We start from the raw sequence: 12,386 nt of genomic DNA, 5'->3' as shown, positions 1-12,386 counted from the left end.
GATTCACACATACAGAAAACTTGGTGTTACCAAAAGCGAAATGGATAAATTGCGAGTTTGGGAGTAACAGATACACACTACTGTAAAATAAACAAGGACCAAGTGTATACCGCAGGGAACTGTATTCAATATCTTTTAACAACCTCCAATGGGAAAAATCTGAAGAACATACACATACGTGCAACCTAATCACTCTGCTGCACACCCGAAACACACTCAACATTGTACATCAACTAGACTTTGACTTTTCTAAAGTTAAGAAAAATTTAAAAAACAAAGCAGTGCCCAGGGGAAGGCACGCCCTGACCAATTCACTGAACTATTTACTTGGCAGGTGCACCCTGCAGAGTTCGTTTATTCTCTCAGTATCAAGGACCTACTATCATCCGCTCAGCAACACGGTACAGCCTGGGGCTTGTTGTTGTGGTGGTTGTTCAGTCACTCGGTCGTGTGCGACACTCTTCAGCCCCATGGACTGCAGCACGCCAGGCTTCCCTGTCCTTCAACATCTCCTGGAGCTGCTCAAACTCATGTGCTTTGAGTCAGTGATGCCATCCAACCATCTCATCCTCCGTGGCCCCCTTCTCCTCCTGCCTTCAGTCTTTCCCAGCATCAGGGTCTTTTCTAATGAGTTAGCTCTTCACTTCCAGTAGCCAAAGTATTGGAGCTTCAGAATCAGTACTTCCAATGAATATTCAGGGTTGATTTCCTTTAGGAATGACTGGTTTGATCTCCTTGCAGTCCAAGGGACTCTCAAGAGTCTTCTCCAACATCACCAAAAGCAGCAATTCTTTGATACTCAGCCTTCTTTATGGGCCAACCCTCAAATCCATACATGACTACTCGGAAAACCAGAGCTTTGACTATACGGACCTTTGTCAGCAAAGTAATTTCTCAGTTTTTCAATATGCTACAAAGACAAATATGTATTCAGTGTGTTTCTCATGTCTTACAATGAGAAAACAAGAATATCGACAGCTTACAGCAAGCATAGGACACTGACACGCACCCAGTATTTATCCTCTACTTGGCTGCACACATGGCTGCCCAGAATAAGGACTACATTTCTGAGGCTCCCCTCCTCCTACCTTCTAAAATTATGTTCTAAGAGGATGCATAGGGGCTCATCAGGTGGCAGGTCCCTACGATCTCCCTTAAGAGCTAGCCAATGCGCACTCTGTCTTCATATCTCCCTCCTACAAGCTGCCTGGAATGGCTGCGCACTTGAACCGGGAGGATGAGGACCACCTCTCAGAGATGGCAGTGTGGACAGGGGCGAGGTCCTGGGTCCATAAGAACCTCACTGGACATAACCATCATAACCACCTGCCTCCAGACTTCCTGTGTGTGAAAGGAAAATCACTTCTATCTTGTTTAGCATCCGTTACTTTGGATTTCAGGCTTCCCAGGTGGCTCAGGGTAAAGAATCACCTGCCAATGCAGGGGACACAGGTTCAGTCCCTGGGTCAGGAAGATCTCCTGGAGAAGGAAATGGCAACCTGATCCAGTATTCTTCCCTGGAGAATCCCATGGACAGAGAAACCTGGTGGGCAACAATCCATGGGGTCGCAAAGAGCTGGACACGACTCAGCAACTAAACAATAACAACAACTCTGGATTTCCTGAACCTGACCCAAACTCAGAGCTGGATACTGCAAACAGAGTATGAGGCACAGAGTGGTGAGAAATGAGCCTAGAAAACGGACTGTGGAGACGCCTTGAAGGCAAAGCAAAGGAGAATGGACTGGAGCCCAAAGGCAACAAGAATCACTGGAAAGTTCTACGTAGGGAGGGCTGACACAGTCAGATCTGAATATTCTGCACTCGTCCTGGAGGTGATGTATCAACTATGTTCCCACACTGTGATTTCAAACTTCCTAAGAAAACTTCAGAATATAATATGGCTTCCTGCAGCAGGTAGGCATATACTGCTGGTTTCCCTACTTATTTCTCATCGTAAACAAATTAACTGGTACTTCATGCACTGAAATGAACGGAAGTAATTGGCATGCTGACAGGTACATCAGTTTAGTAAGCACAAGCCCATCTCCAAAAGACTCAGGGATCATTCTCAAAATTGAGGGTGTGGGTGAATCAGAAGTTCTACAGCCTTGTGAGAATGTACACTCTGGGTTCTAAGAGGGTCAGGGAATCATAAGCCTTACAACTGGTTTAAGGTGACTGTGGAATAGTAATGTACCAAGGAGAATAACAAAGGGAAATGCGAATCCTTTAGAAAAGAAGGCACCTTCATAAACCTGGAGACAGTCCTGTAGTGTACCGTGTCCAGCACACAAAGAAGCTCGACTCCACGTAAGGTAACAGAAACGAGAGATCCACAAGGCTTCAGATACTGAAGAGATGTATATCTGTGTATGTTATACGTGGATATTCACATACATACACACGCACTTTTTATTCACTCAGAGAAAGTTTACTGGACACTCATTGCTGGTGAGGCAGTAAGCATATAAAGATAAAAGTTTCTCAAGAGATTATGGTGTGTCAAGAAGACAATGAGAACACCAATCACTAAACGCCATGAAAACGGAAAATTGAGTGTGTTATGGGAACATCCCCACTGGGTGCCTAACCCACACTGGGGTGGGGACGGGGGACGGGGTGGTAAGAGGCTTCCTAGAGATGATACTGGGCCTGAGCCTGGAAGTATGAGTAGAAACTAGGCGGGAGCTGGGAACTGGAAAGAGCAGGTGTGAATACTAGGTACGAGCAGGGCAGAAGTTCAAGGAGAGTAAAGGAACTTCAAGGAGTCCTGCAGGACTCACACGGTGGGTCTCAAGGCTGCTTTACCGCAGAATACCTAGGGAATCCATCCTCCTATCGCAGCTTCCCATCCTAAAGCTGCAGAGTATTTGAGGAAGCAGAGCTTCAATTTAAGGCCATGGTTACTTTGTTTTAGAAGCTAAAGTAAGGCAGGCCTGACAAGCACTCTGCGGATCACTGGTAAACACTGTCAGGGCATGGATTCAGCTTTTGAGGATGGATCCCTCAAAAACTGTGGGATCAGCACGGGTAGGACCTCAGCAGCTGTGCTGGGAGCTCCATGACCGTGCTCCAAGAAAAACTTGATTAGAGCAGGGGGAGAAATTTGACTTACACTGGACCAACCAGATTCATTCTCCTAGAACTGAATTTTGAGCTGAGACACAGTCTGTACAGGAGATGGGGGCTGAAGCACAAAGATGGCACTGCTCAGGAGGAAGGGACCAAACGCTGCTGAATAGGTCTCTCCAGCTATGCTGGCTTCCACCTTGCCCAAGACCTAGTAGATTCTATTTAAAAAAAGAAAGAAAGAAAGAAAGAAACTTCTGCATGGTGATTTCCCTGGTGGTTCAGTGGCTAAGACTCCATGCTACCAATGCAGGGGGCCCGAGTTCAATCCCTGGTCAGGGACTTGGATCCTACATGCTGCAACTAAGACCCAGAATAGCCAAATAAATAAACAAAACCTTCTGTATGTTAGTTAGAATCCAAGGTTGCTTGCTCCTTGGAAGGAAAGCTATGATGAGCCCAGACAGTGTATTAAAAAGCAGAGACATCACTTTGCCGACCAAGGTCCGTATAGTCAAAGCTATGGTTTTTCCAGCAGTCATGTACGGATGTGAGTACTGGACCATACAGAAGGCTGAGTGCCAACGAATTGATGCTTTTGAATTGTGGTGCTGGAGAAGACTCTTAAGAATCCCTTGTACTGCAAGGATATCAAACCAATCAATCTTAAAGGAAATCAACCCTGAATATTCATTGGAAGAATTGATGCTGAAGCTCCAATAGTTTGGCCACCTCATGCGAAGAGCCAACTCACTGGTAAAGACTATGATGCTGGGAAAGACTGAAGCCAAAAGGCATCTTGCAGGGAGGGAGCCAAGGGGATAAACAGTCTGGCCTCACTTTCCTCTCTCTCTCCTCACTATCTTCTACCAGGACCTCACTGGTCAAATTCAATGGAAAGCCCTGGATACACAGTGGAAGGTTTATACTGAAGATAGCCAGCACAAAGAGGTAATTCCCTAGCTCATGTACTTCCAAAATCTAAACATGAGCCTTAAGACTAGAACTGGCGGCTCAAATTACCAACTCTTCCTGCTCCTCTCAGTGTGCTGACCTGTGTAGAGGGTCCCAGCCTTTGCAGCGTGCAGACTGCAGCAGCTGCCACTATAACCTCAGCACCAGGTGGGTCTCACTCTTCAAACCCTGTCCCAGCTTTAGAGGAAAACCTCTGATTGGCCCCACGCAGTCACATGCCCAGCCCTGAACCAATCCCTCTGTCTTAAAGACGCAGGATACTCATGAAGGGCCAGGTGCAAGTCACCACTGTGAATCTGAGCTTTGATAGTAAATTGTAGTCTCTTTCTTGTAAATTCCCTCCTTCTTCCTTGGCTAGCCAGAACTGAAGTCTCTTATTTGCAATCAAAAGAACCTTAGTGCAGGCTGAAAGCAGCCACGATCCAAAGGAGGAGAAGGAGAAAGGAAGCCTCAATGTAACTTCTCAGGAACAGCATCCTTATTTCTGCTCAAAGCAAGAATTTTAATGATGAATATCTCCACACACCCAAAATGGATTCTGACTTTAACGTAAAGTATAAAACGTGCATTATACTCTATACCCTAGATGAGAAACCCAAAATATCAACAAAACACTGTTACTCACTACTCCTGATTTTGGGAAAAAACTACATTTTAAGAATTTATTATTTTCACACAAAAAATATTTACAAGCTTTTAAATAAGCCATAATTTCAGTTATCTTTTCTGTCAAGTCTCATCACTCACCTGGAGTCAACCTTCCTCTCCATTCTCTGCTTAATCTTTTTTTGCTGAAAATTCAACCAGTGGCTTGATGCACTTTTCAGTAAGTGGATTCTTCACGAATCAAAATTAGTGAGCTGTGCGTGGAATACTAGGAAAATTAGAAAATAAGACAAGCATTAATTCTTGGAAAAAATGATGGGATATACAAGAGACGAAGAGTTGCAATAGTCTACTTGGTTCAGCATGCGCCTTCCCAGATGGCCCAGCGGTAAAGAATCCGCCTGCCAACGCAGGAGACTTGGGTTGCATCCGTAGGTTGGGAAGATCCCCTGGAGAAGGAAATGGCAGCTCACTCCAGTATTCTGGCCTGGAAAATTCCACGGACAGAGGAGCCTATCAAGCTACAGTCTACGGAGTTGCAAAGAGTCAGATACAACTGAGCAACTGAGGGTGTGTGCAGGCACATACATTTGGTTCAACAGTGAATATCTGTTATTTAACGTAAACACCATTAACAACAAATTACCACATAACCACACTGATGGGATGAGGAAAGAAAAACTGAGCCAAGTACTTACTTCCCATGAATAATGGTTGACATAAGGTGTAAATTTAACAAATCAAAAAATATCACCTATAAGGTTGTTTACTTCCAATTTACAAGTAACATCAGGATGAACAGAAGAATGGAAACTGGAACTGTAGCCTGGAGACTATTTTCTAATATAAGCTTTCAATATTAATTTTCTTTTGGCCCTGCCAGGCGGCACATGTGATCTTAGTTCCTGGGCCAGGGAGGATGGAACCTGCACCCCGGAAATTGGAAACTCAGAATCTTAACCACTGGATTGTCAGGAAAGTTCCAATACTAATTTTTTAATACACATGTTAATTTGAAAAATGCAAATCTAAGAGTAACTTAAAGAAGTTTCTACAGTATTCTGCAGCTTCTAACAAGAACTGAAAAATGAGCGATCTTGCTAAAGAAAAGCAAGGAAATACCTAAATTTATATGCCAAGTTGCACAATAAATTTCAACTACTTCTTTCAGGAAGCCTTCCATGACACCTCCAAGCCTTATGCTTCTATGTCACTTAGGTGGGTACCATGCCACCTAGAAAGTCTAGATTAGAGTCAAAATAGCATTCATGGAGCGGGTACTCTGTGTCAGGTACAGTATCAATACTGAGCACTTTTCATTAACTAGTTGCTTTAGCACAACCACCTCAATAGCTGGTAACCATCTTCATTTTATAGATGAAGGGCCCACAATATCACCAAGTGGTACAGCTGGGGCTGGTACGCAGGGACCTAACCCCATTAGCTCAATAAATATTTACTATAACCCAGAGGTTAACAATAAACCTGAACTGCCTCCCATCAAATAAAAACAGCACCACGAGGCTTCCCTGGTGGTCCAGTGGTTAAGAATCGGCATCCCAATGCAGAGGGCCTGCGTTCCATCCCTGGTCAGGGAACTAAGATACCACATGCCACCAGGCAACCAGAGAAAGCTCGAGCGCTGCAACGAAGACTCAGTGCAAACAAAAATAAATAAGTAAATTAATTTTAACTAAAAAAAATAAAAAGCAAGCACTAATCTCCCACCTGCGGGTATTCGCCCAGTTGGCCCTCGGGGCTCTGATGTGGCCCCTAAGTTCTGCAAACCCTCCCTGCTTGCTCGGCCACACAGCAGGGAATTCGAATTCGCGCGCGCCAATGAGCCCTGCACGGACGCGGCACACGCACCCGCCCGAGTTCACCTGACGCGCGGGGAGGACGCGGGGCGAGAAGCGCCGACGCGGGGCGAGAAGCGCCGAGCCCGAGCGCCGTCCTGCGCGCCCTTCCACTCGCCTCCCCTCTCCCACTTCAGCCCTGCGGGGAGGCAGCATCACCTGCACTTTCAGAGGAGGAGGAAGCGGACGCGCCCACAGAGTAGTCACCGACCGGGCTCGGAGGGACGTGCGCTCGCCTCTGGGCTCCGGCCGCAAAGGCCGAGCCCTCCCGCCTCAGACAAGCTTCGGGAGACACGGGCCCAACCCCTCAGGCCGACGCAGCCGTGCGCGCCACCCTCTCGCTTCCCGCGCCTCAGGACGCAAATCTCGCGCCGGCCCCGCCCCCCGTCTCCACGGCAACACTGCGTGCGTGAGGGACGCCCCGCCCGGGACCCGGAGGTGGCGCAGCCTCAGTGCGCAGGGGACAAGCCTACCCCCCACCTGCCAACGCCGCCTCTCTGCGTCCGAAACGCGAGTTAGCCGCGAGGTGCGTGGAGAGACGCACTTGCGGGCGGCCCCACGAAGCCCTCGGTGCCTCTGTGGCTTGCTCGCTTCTCTCAGAGCTCAGCTTTCTACCGCTTTTGGACAGGAGCGGTGGGAGCTGTTTCATTTGCTTTACGATATCGATGTTGGTTTGAACCTGTTTTGAGTGGATTCCCGAGTTACACTTCGCGGGGCAGCCACTAGAGACGAGCGAGGCTCCTGCGTGGAGGCCGGGGGCGGGGGACCGAAGTCGTCCTTCAGCCACCCCCGGCCTCGCGCGTAATGGGCCGCTCCGGGCTCTCCACGGTTCCCGGTGAGCCGGTACCGACGCGCGCGCGTGCGTGCAGTGGGGAGATTGTCATCGAGGACTGTGGGTGAGGGCACGTGGTTGCCCAGCCGGGGAACTGAGATTATCCCAGGTTGATATCGTCTCTTAACCATTACTTTTAAAACGTAACTAACAAGCATTAATTATTAGTATCGCGTAAACAGCCGTTAATTTTAAAATTCAGGCCCACTCATCATCTTTTTAACATGGGGATGGGAGACATTAGGTAGGGCATTATTTTTTAATTGAAGAATAGTTTATTTACAGTGTTAATAGTGTCAGGTCTACAGCGAAATGATTCAGGTATGTATTTTCAGATTCTTTTTCATTATAGGTCATTAAGGTAGGGCATTTTTGTATCCTTTCCTTCTGTGTTTTGTAAAACATTTAAAGCACCTGAGATTTCTGGTGTAGAGCGAAAAACAAAGGCTAACATTATGAATATAAATGCTTGAGACATTTTACGTTTAAAACAGGAAAATAAGTTGAGTGCTTTGGGATTAGAATCACAGGTAATTTGCATTTTTGCTCTATTTTCTACTTATGTCAGTTTTTGTAATTAAAAGTGTTTAAAAGGAGAAGGTCCATTTTAGCGGTACATGGGACAATCTTTTTATCTGATATGGCCAAGCACTTTTAAAAATAATCTAGTGATTTTCAAAAATCTTAATTAACACGGTAACTAGTATTTACTTACTGTAAAGCTACTTTTATAAGTATTAATATTTATGTAAATAATGTTTATACAAATTACAACTATCCAGGAAGATAAATCAGTAAGTATGCTTTTTAAATGATTTACTAATAGTTTGTCATGTGCATTTACCACCGTTGGTTTTGACTGATTTATGAAGGAATTAAAGTCATTTCTATTTGAATTATGATAAAATAATCAGTCCTCTTGGGAAAGATTAATCAGAATAACAAGAGATAGTGCAGCAGCACTTGGTGGTGTCAGACTCTTTTAAGTACTTTGCATATTATAAAGTCAAAGATGTAAGGTGCCAGGAAGGGTTTGCTGCTGCTGCTAAGTCGCTTCAGTCATGTCCGATTCTGCGCGACCCAATGGGTGGCAGCCCACCAGGCTCCCCTGTCCCTGGGATTCTCCAGGCAAGAACACTGGAGTGGGTTGCCATTTCCTTCTCCAATGCATAAAAGTCAAAAGTGAAAGTGAAGTCGCTCAGTCATGTCTGACTCTTCGAATCTTCTCGACCCCATGGACTGCAGCCTACCAGGCTCCTCTGTCCATGGGATTTTCCAGGCAAGAGTACTGGAGTGGGGTGCCACTGCCTTCTCCAGGAAGGGTTTAGGCTCTGCAAATAACTTGCTGTGTGGTCTTCCAGAAGTCCCTTAATAATGCCTTTGTAGTCCTTGAGTACTACAAAATCACTGCAGATGGTGACTGCAGCCATGAAATAAAAAGACGTTTACTCCTTGGAAGAAAAGCTATGACCAACCTAGAGAGCATATTAAAAAGCAGAGACATTGCTTTGCCCACAAAGGTCCATCTAGTCAAAGCTATGGTTTTTCCAGTAGGCATGTATGGATGTGAGAGTTGGACTATAAAGCTGAGTGCCGAAGAATTGATGCTTTTGAACTCTGGTGTAGGAGAAGACTCTTGAGAGTCCCTTGGACTGCAAGGAAATCCAACCAGTCCATCCTAAAGGAAATCAGTCCTGAATGTTCATTGGAAGGACTGATGTTGAAGCTGAAACTCCAATATTTTGGCCACCTGATGCAGAGAGCTGACTCATCTTTTGAAAAGACCCTGATGCTGGAAAAGATTGAAGGGGAGAGGAGAAGGGGACGACAGAGGATGAGATGGTTGGATGGCATCACCGACTCAATGGACATGAGTTTGAGTAGGATCCAGGAGTTGCTGATGGACAGGGAGGCCTGGCGTGCTGCAGTCCATGGGGTCGCAAAGAGTCAGATATGACTGAGCAACTGAACTGAATCCTTGAGTACGTGATGCCACAGCTGTGAAACTTCAAATCCTATTTTCTTGAAACTAGGGAGTACCCTTGGAGACAGAAAAGCTGATTAGGGAAAAGCCCATTTAGAAAGGTGGAGAGCAGTGGAGATGTAATCTCAACTTTATGAGTTGAGGCTGCTCTCAAAATTTCTAGGTTTCTAATTTCCATTTGCTTCTCTGCTGTTCTTGAACTGCTCATTTCCCCAACAGACTGAAACTTGGGAGTCCCCTGATGCCAAGCTGTGAAACAACAATTTGAACCTAAACCAAGATTTTACAAATAATCTATAAGTAGGATAAATCACTTATCTCTTTCTTATTCTCTCAAAGGGATTTCCCATACTGATACTTGAAAATTCATTTTAGTTGCAAAGGAGGCATTTGGAATTACAAATTATCATTCCTGCCAAAGAGAATAACATTCAAAAGCTACAATGAAACAAAGATTTGCAAGCATCTAGCTTTACATGCAGAGAAGGCAATGGCAAGCCACTCCAATACTCTTGCCTAGAAAATCTCATGGATGGAGGAGCTTGGTAGGCTGCAGTCCATGGGGTCGCTACTAGTCGGTCACGACTGACCGACTTCACTTTCACTTTTCACTTTCATGCATTGGAGAAGGAAATGGCAACCCACTCCAGTGTTCTTGCCTGGAGAATCCCAGGGATGGTGGAGCCTGGTGGGCTGCCATCTATGGGGTCGCACAAAATCGGACACGACTGAAGCGACTTAGCAGCAGCAGCAGCAGCTTTACATGACAGGTGAAAGGAGCTCACAGATGGCTCTCCTTTAGTAAATGATTGCCTTTATTCCTAGGTAATAATTGTCTCCTTTAGTAAGGATAAATTAAGGCGCTGAGAGGTAAAAAGTAAATTGAACAAGATTCTACAATACATTAAAGAAGAGCCCGGGGGAAGAGTACATTCTCACTAGGATAGATCAGAGGATCAGGCCTCTATCATAATAGCTACCATGCCTGGAGCACATTTCATATATGACTTGTAATTAAAAATGTGCCTGCAAAGTCTGTGACACTCTTCCTATACGAAAGTGTCCTATCTGAAGGTGTAGTCTAAATCCTCGGAGAAGGCAATGGCACCCCACTCCAGTACTCTTGCCTGGAAAATTCCATGGACGGAGGAGCCTGGTAGGGTGCAGTCCATGGAGTCGCTGAGAGTTGGATGCGATTCAGTGACTTCACTTTCACTTTTCACTTTCATGCATTGGAGAAGGAAATGGCAACCCATGCCAGTGTTCTTGCCTGGAGAATCCCAGGGACGGCGGAGCCTGGTGGGCTGCCATCTATGGGGTCGCACAGAGTCGGACACGACTGAAGCAACTTAGCAGTCTAAATCCTCTTCCCTTAAATACAGGCCTGGCTTAGTGACTCCTATCGAAGGACTAGATGTGGGATGTGGGGATGTCTCTGGTTGTCCAGTGGTTTCTACTTTGCCTTCCAATGCAGAGGTTACTGGTTCAATCCCTGGTTGTGGAGCTAAGATCTCACATGCCTCTTGGCTAAAATATATATATAAAAGAGAAGCAATACTGTAACAAATTCAATGAAACCTTTAAAAAATGGTCCACATCAAAAAAATCTTAAAAAAAAGACTGCCATGTGGCAGAACAGACAGTGAGTGACTTGGAAGCTAGGCTAGACAGTTTACGACTGTCTGGCCCTCTTCTACCTGGACACTTGCGCTGGGAATCTAGCCACCAGTGTGAGGGAGCTCAGGCCACGCAAGAGACCAGGTGTTAAGTGTTCCAGCCAATAGCTTCATTGGTTCCAGCTGACAGCCACCAGCAACCGTCAACCACGTTAGTGAGCAATTTGATGTTCCTAGTGCCCAACCTTACAGCTGAAGCCGAAGGGAGCAGAGACCAGCTGTCCCAGCTAGAACCACCCCAAATTGCAGATTTGGTGTAAAGTAAATGTTGATTTAAGCCACTGAATTCTGGGACTGTTTGTTAAACAGCAAAAGATAACCAGATGTGTTTTTAATGTCATCTCTAATTCCCACTAAAAGCCTGAAAAGTAGGTACTGCTGTTTCTTTTTGATAGATGAGTAAACAGGTTCCAAAGGTGAAGTAACTATGGTTTCGCACTGTCAGGGCCAGGATTTAAGAGCTTCAAAAAAAAAATAGGCCTCCACTTCTCCATAGTGGCTTGCGGATAGAAGACTTTGTAAAGAACACATTTTACCCAGTATAACAGACAAAAATAAAAAGTTTTCATAATTGTTTTCTCTGCTGCCAAGACTCAGGACGGGAACTCAAGAGCTCACTCACTGCCCAATGGGCTGATTTCACAAGTGAAGCTTAAAGAAAGCAGGCTCATTGAAAGATATGTAGATTTCGCTATCCTTCCACGAGAAAAATGACGTTTCCCTCCACAGTCACGTATCATTTCATGGTCCCACGAGGCAGAAACGGGCTCGTGAAATTCCTGCAGACCGGGCTCACACGCGATCCCCGTTAAACCTTTCCTCCCAGCACGGCAGTTACTCTCATTGCTCACAGAGGAGGGGAATCATATTGATATTTTTGCCTCTTTGTGGCCCTTGTCTGCCGGTCCCAGCACTACGTACTAAGCGCTTGACATCTGCAATCTCATTTTCAGCCAAAAGCACTTGCACTTCCCCTTCCCGTGCAGACTAAGGAAAGATTCAGGTTACGGGGCGGGAAAGAACATTTCAATGAATGTGTCAGTCGCCCGTAGCTCATTCAAAAGCAACCGTGGCAGTTTTATTAACACAGCAACGCCTAATCTCGCTTATTCCTCATACACATAGATCATTTCAGTAAGAAGAGCGGAACTCAGTCAGAGCTTTGCCCAACATCACACCACCAGTTAAAAAAAAAAAAAGTCGAGGTTCGAACACACTCCGGAAGGCTCCAAGCTCCCAGGTTCGCCTAACACAGAATCCCGCTCCCGAAGCCTCAGGGTTCTCCGCCGAGAACGGATCGTGCAAACGCACCAGCCGCCGCGTTCCCAGGTTGCGGCCCCCAACCCACTTCCCGGCCCCGGTCGCCTTCCTCGGACGGCCGCCGG

The 12,386-nt window shown here is 46.0% G+C and overlaps 1 protein-coding gene across 13 annotated transcripts in view; it reads right to left on the bottom strand.

The window, feature by feature from the left end:
• SFI1 (SFI1 centrin binding protein) overlaps positions 1–12,386 on the bottom strand; it is an 86,251-nt gene that overhangs the window by 72,699 nt on the left and 1,166 nt on the right. For 6 of the 13 annotated variants that reach the window (XM_069557118.1, XM_069557121.1, XM_069557127.1 and 3 more), the window contains exons 1-2: positions 6,669–6,838; positions 4,795–4,921 (exon numbers count right to left, since the gene is read on the bottom strand). In XM_069557118.1, the coding sequence (XP_069413219.1) occupies positions 4,795–4,817 (23 nt within the window). In that variant the 5' untranslated portion in view covers positions 4,818–4,921; positions 6,669–6,838. Of the gene's footprint in view, positions 1–4,794; positions 4,922–6,668; positions 6,839–12,386 lie in introns of those variants that run through there. The other 7 variants (XM_069557122.1, XM_069557119.1, XM_069557129.1 and 4 more) reach the window with 6 other exon arrangements.

This window comes from Ovis canadensis, chromosome 17 (genome assembly GCF_042477335.2).
Source record: "Ovis canadensis isolate MfBH-ARS-UI-01 breed Bighorn chromosome 17, ARS-UI_OviCan_v2, whole genome shotgun sequence".
Classification (NCBI taxonomy): domain Eukaryota; kingdom Metazoa; phylum Chordata; class Mammalia; order Artiodactyla; family Bovidae; genus Ovis; species Ovis canadensis.
This window is presented reverse-complemented; position numbering and strand designations above follow the sequence as displayed.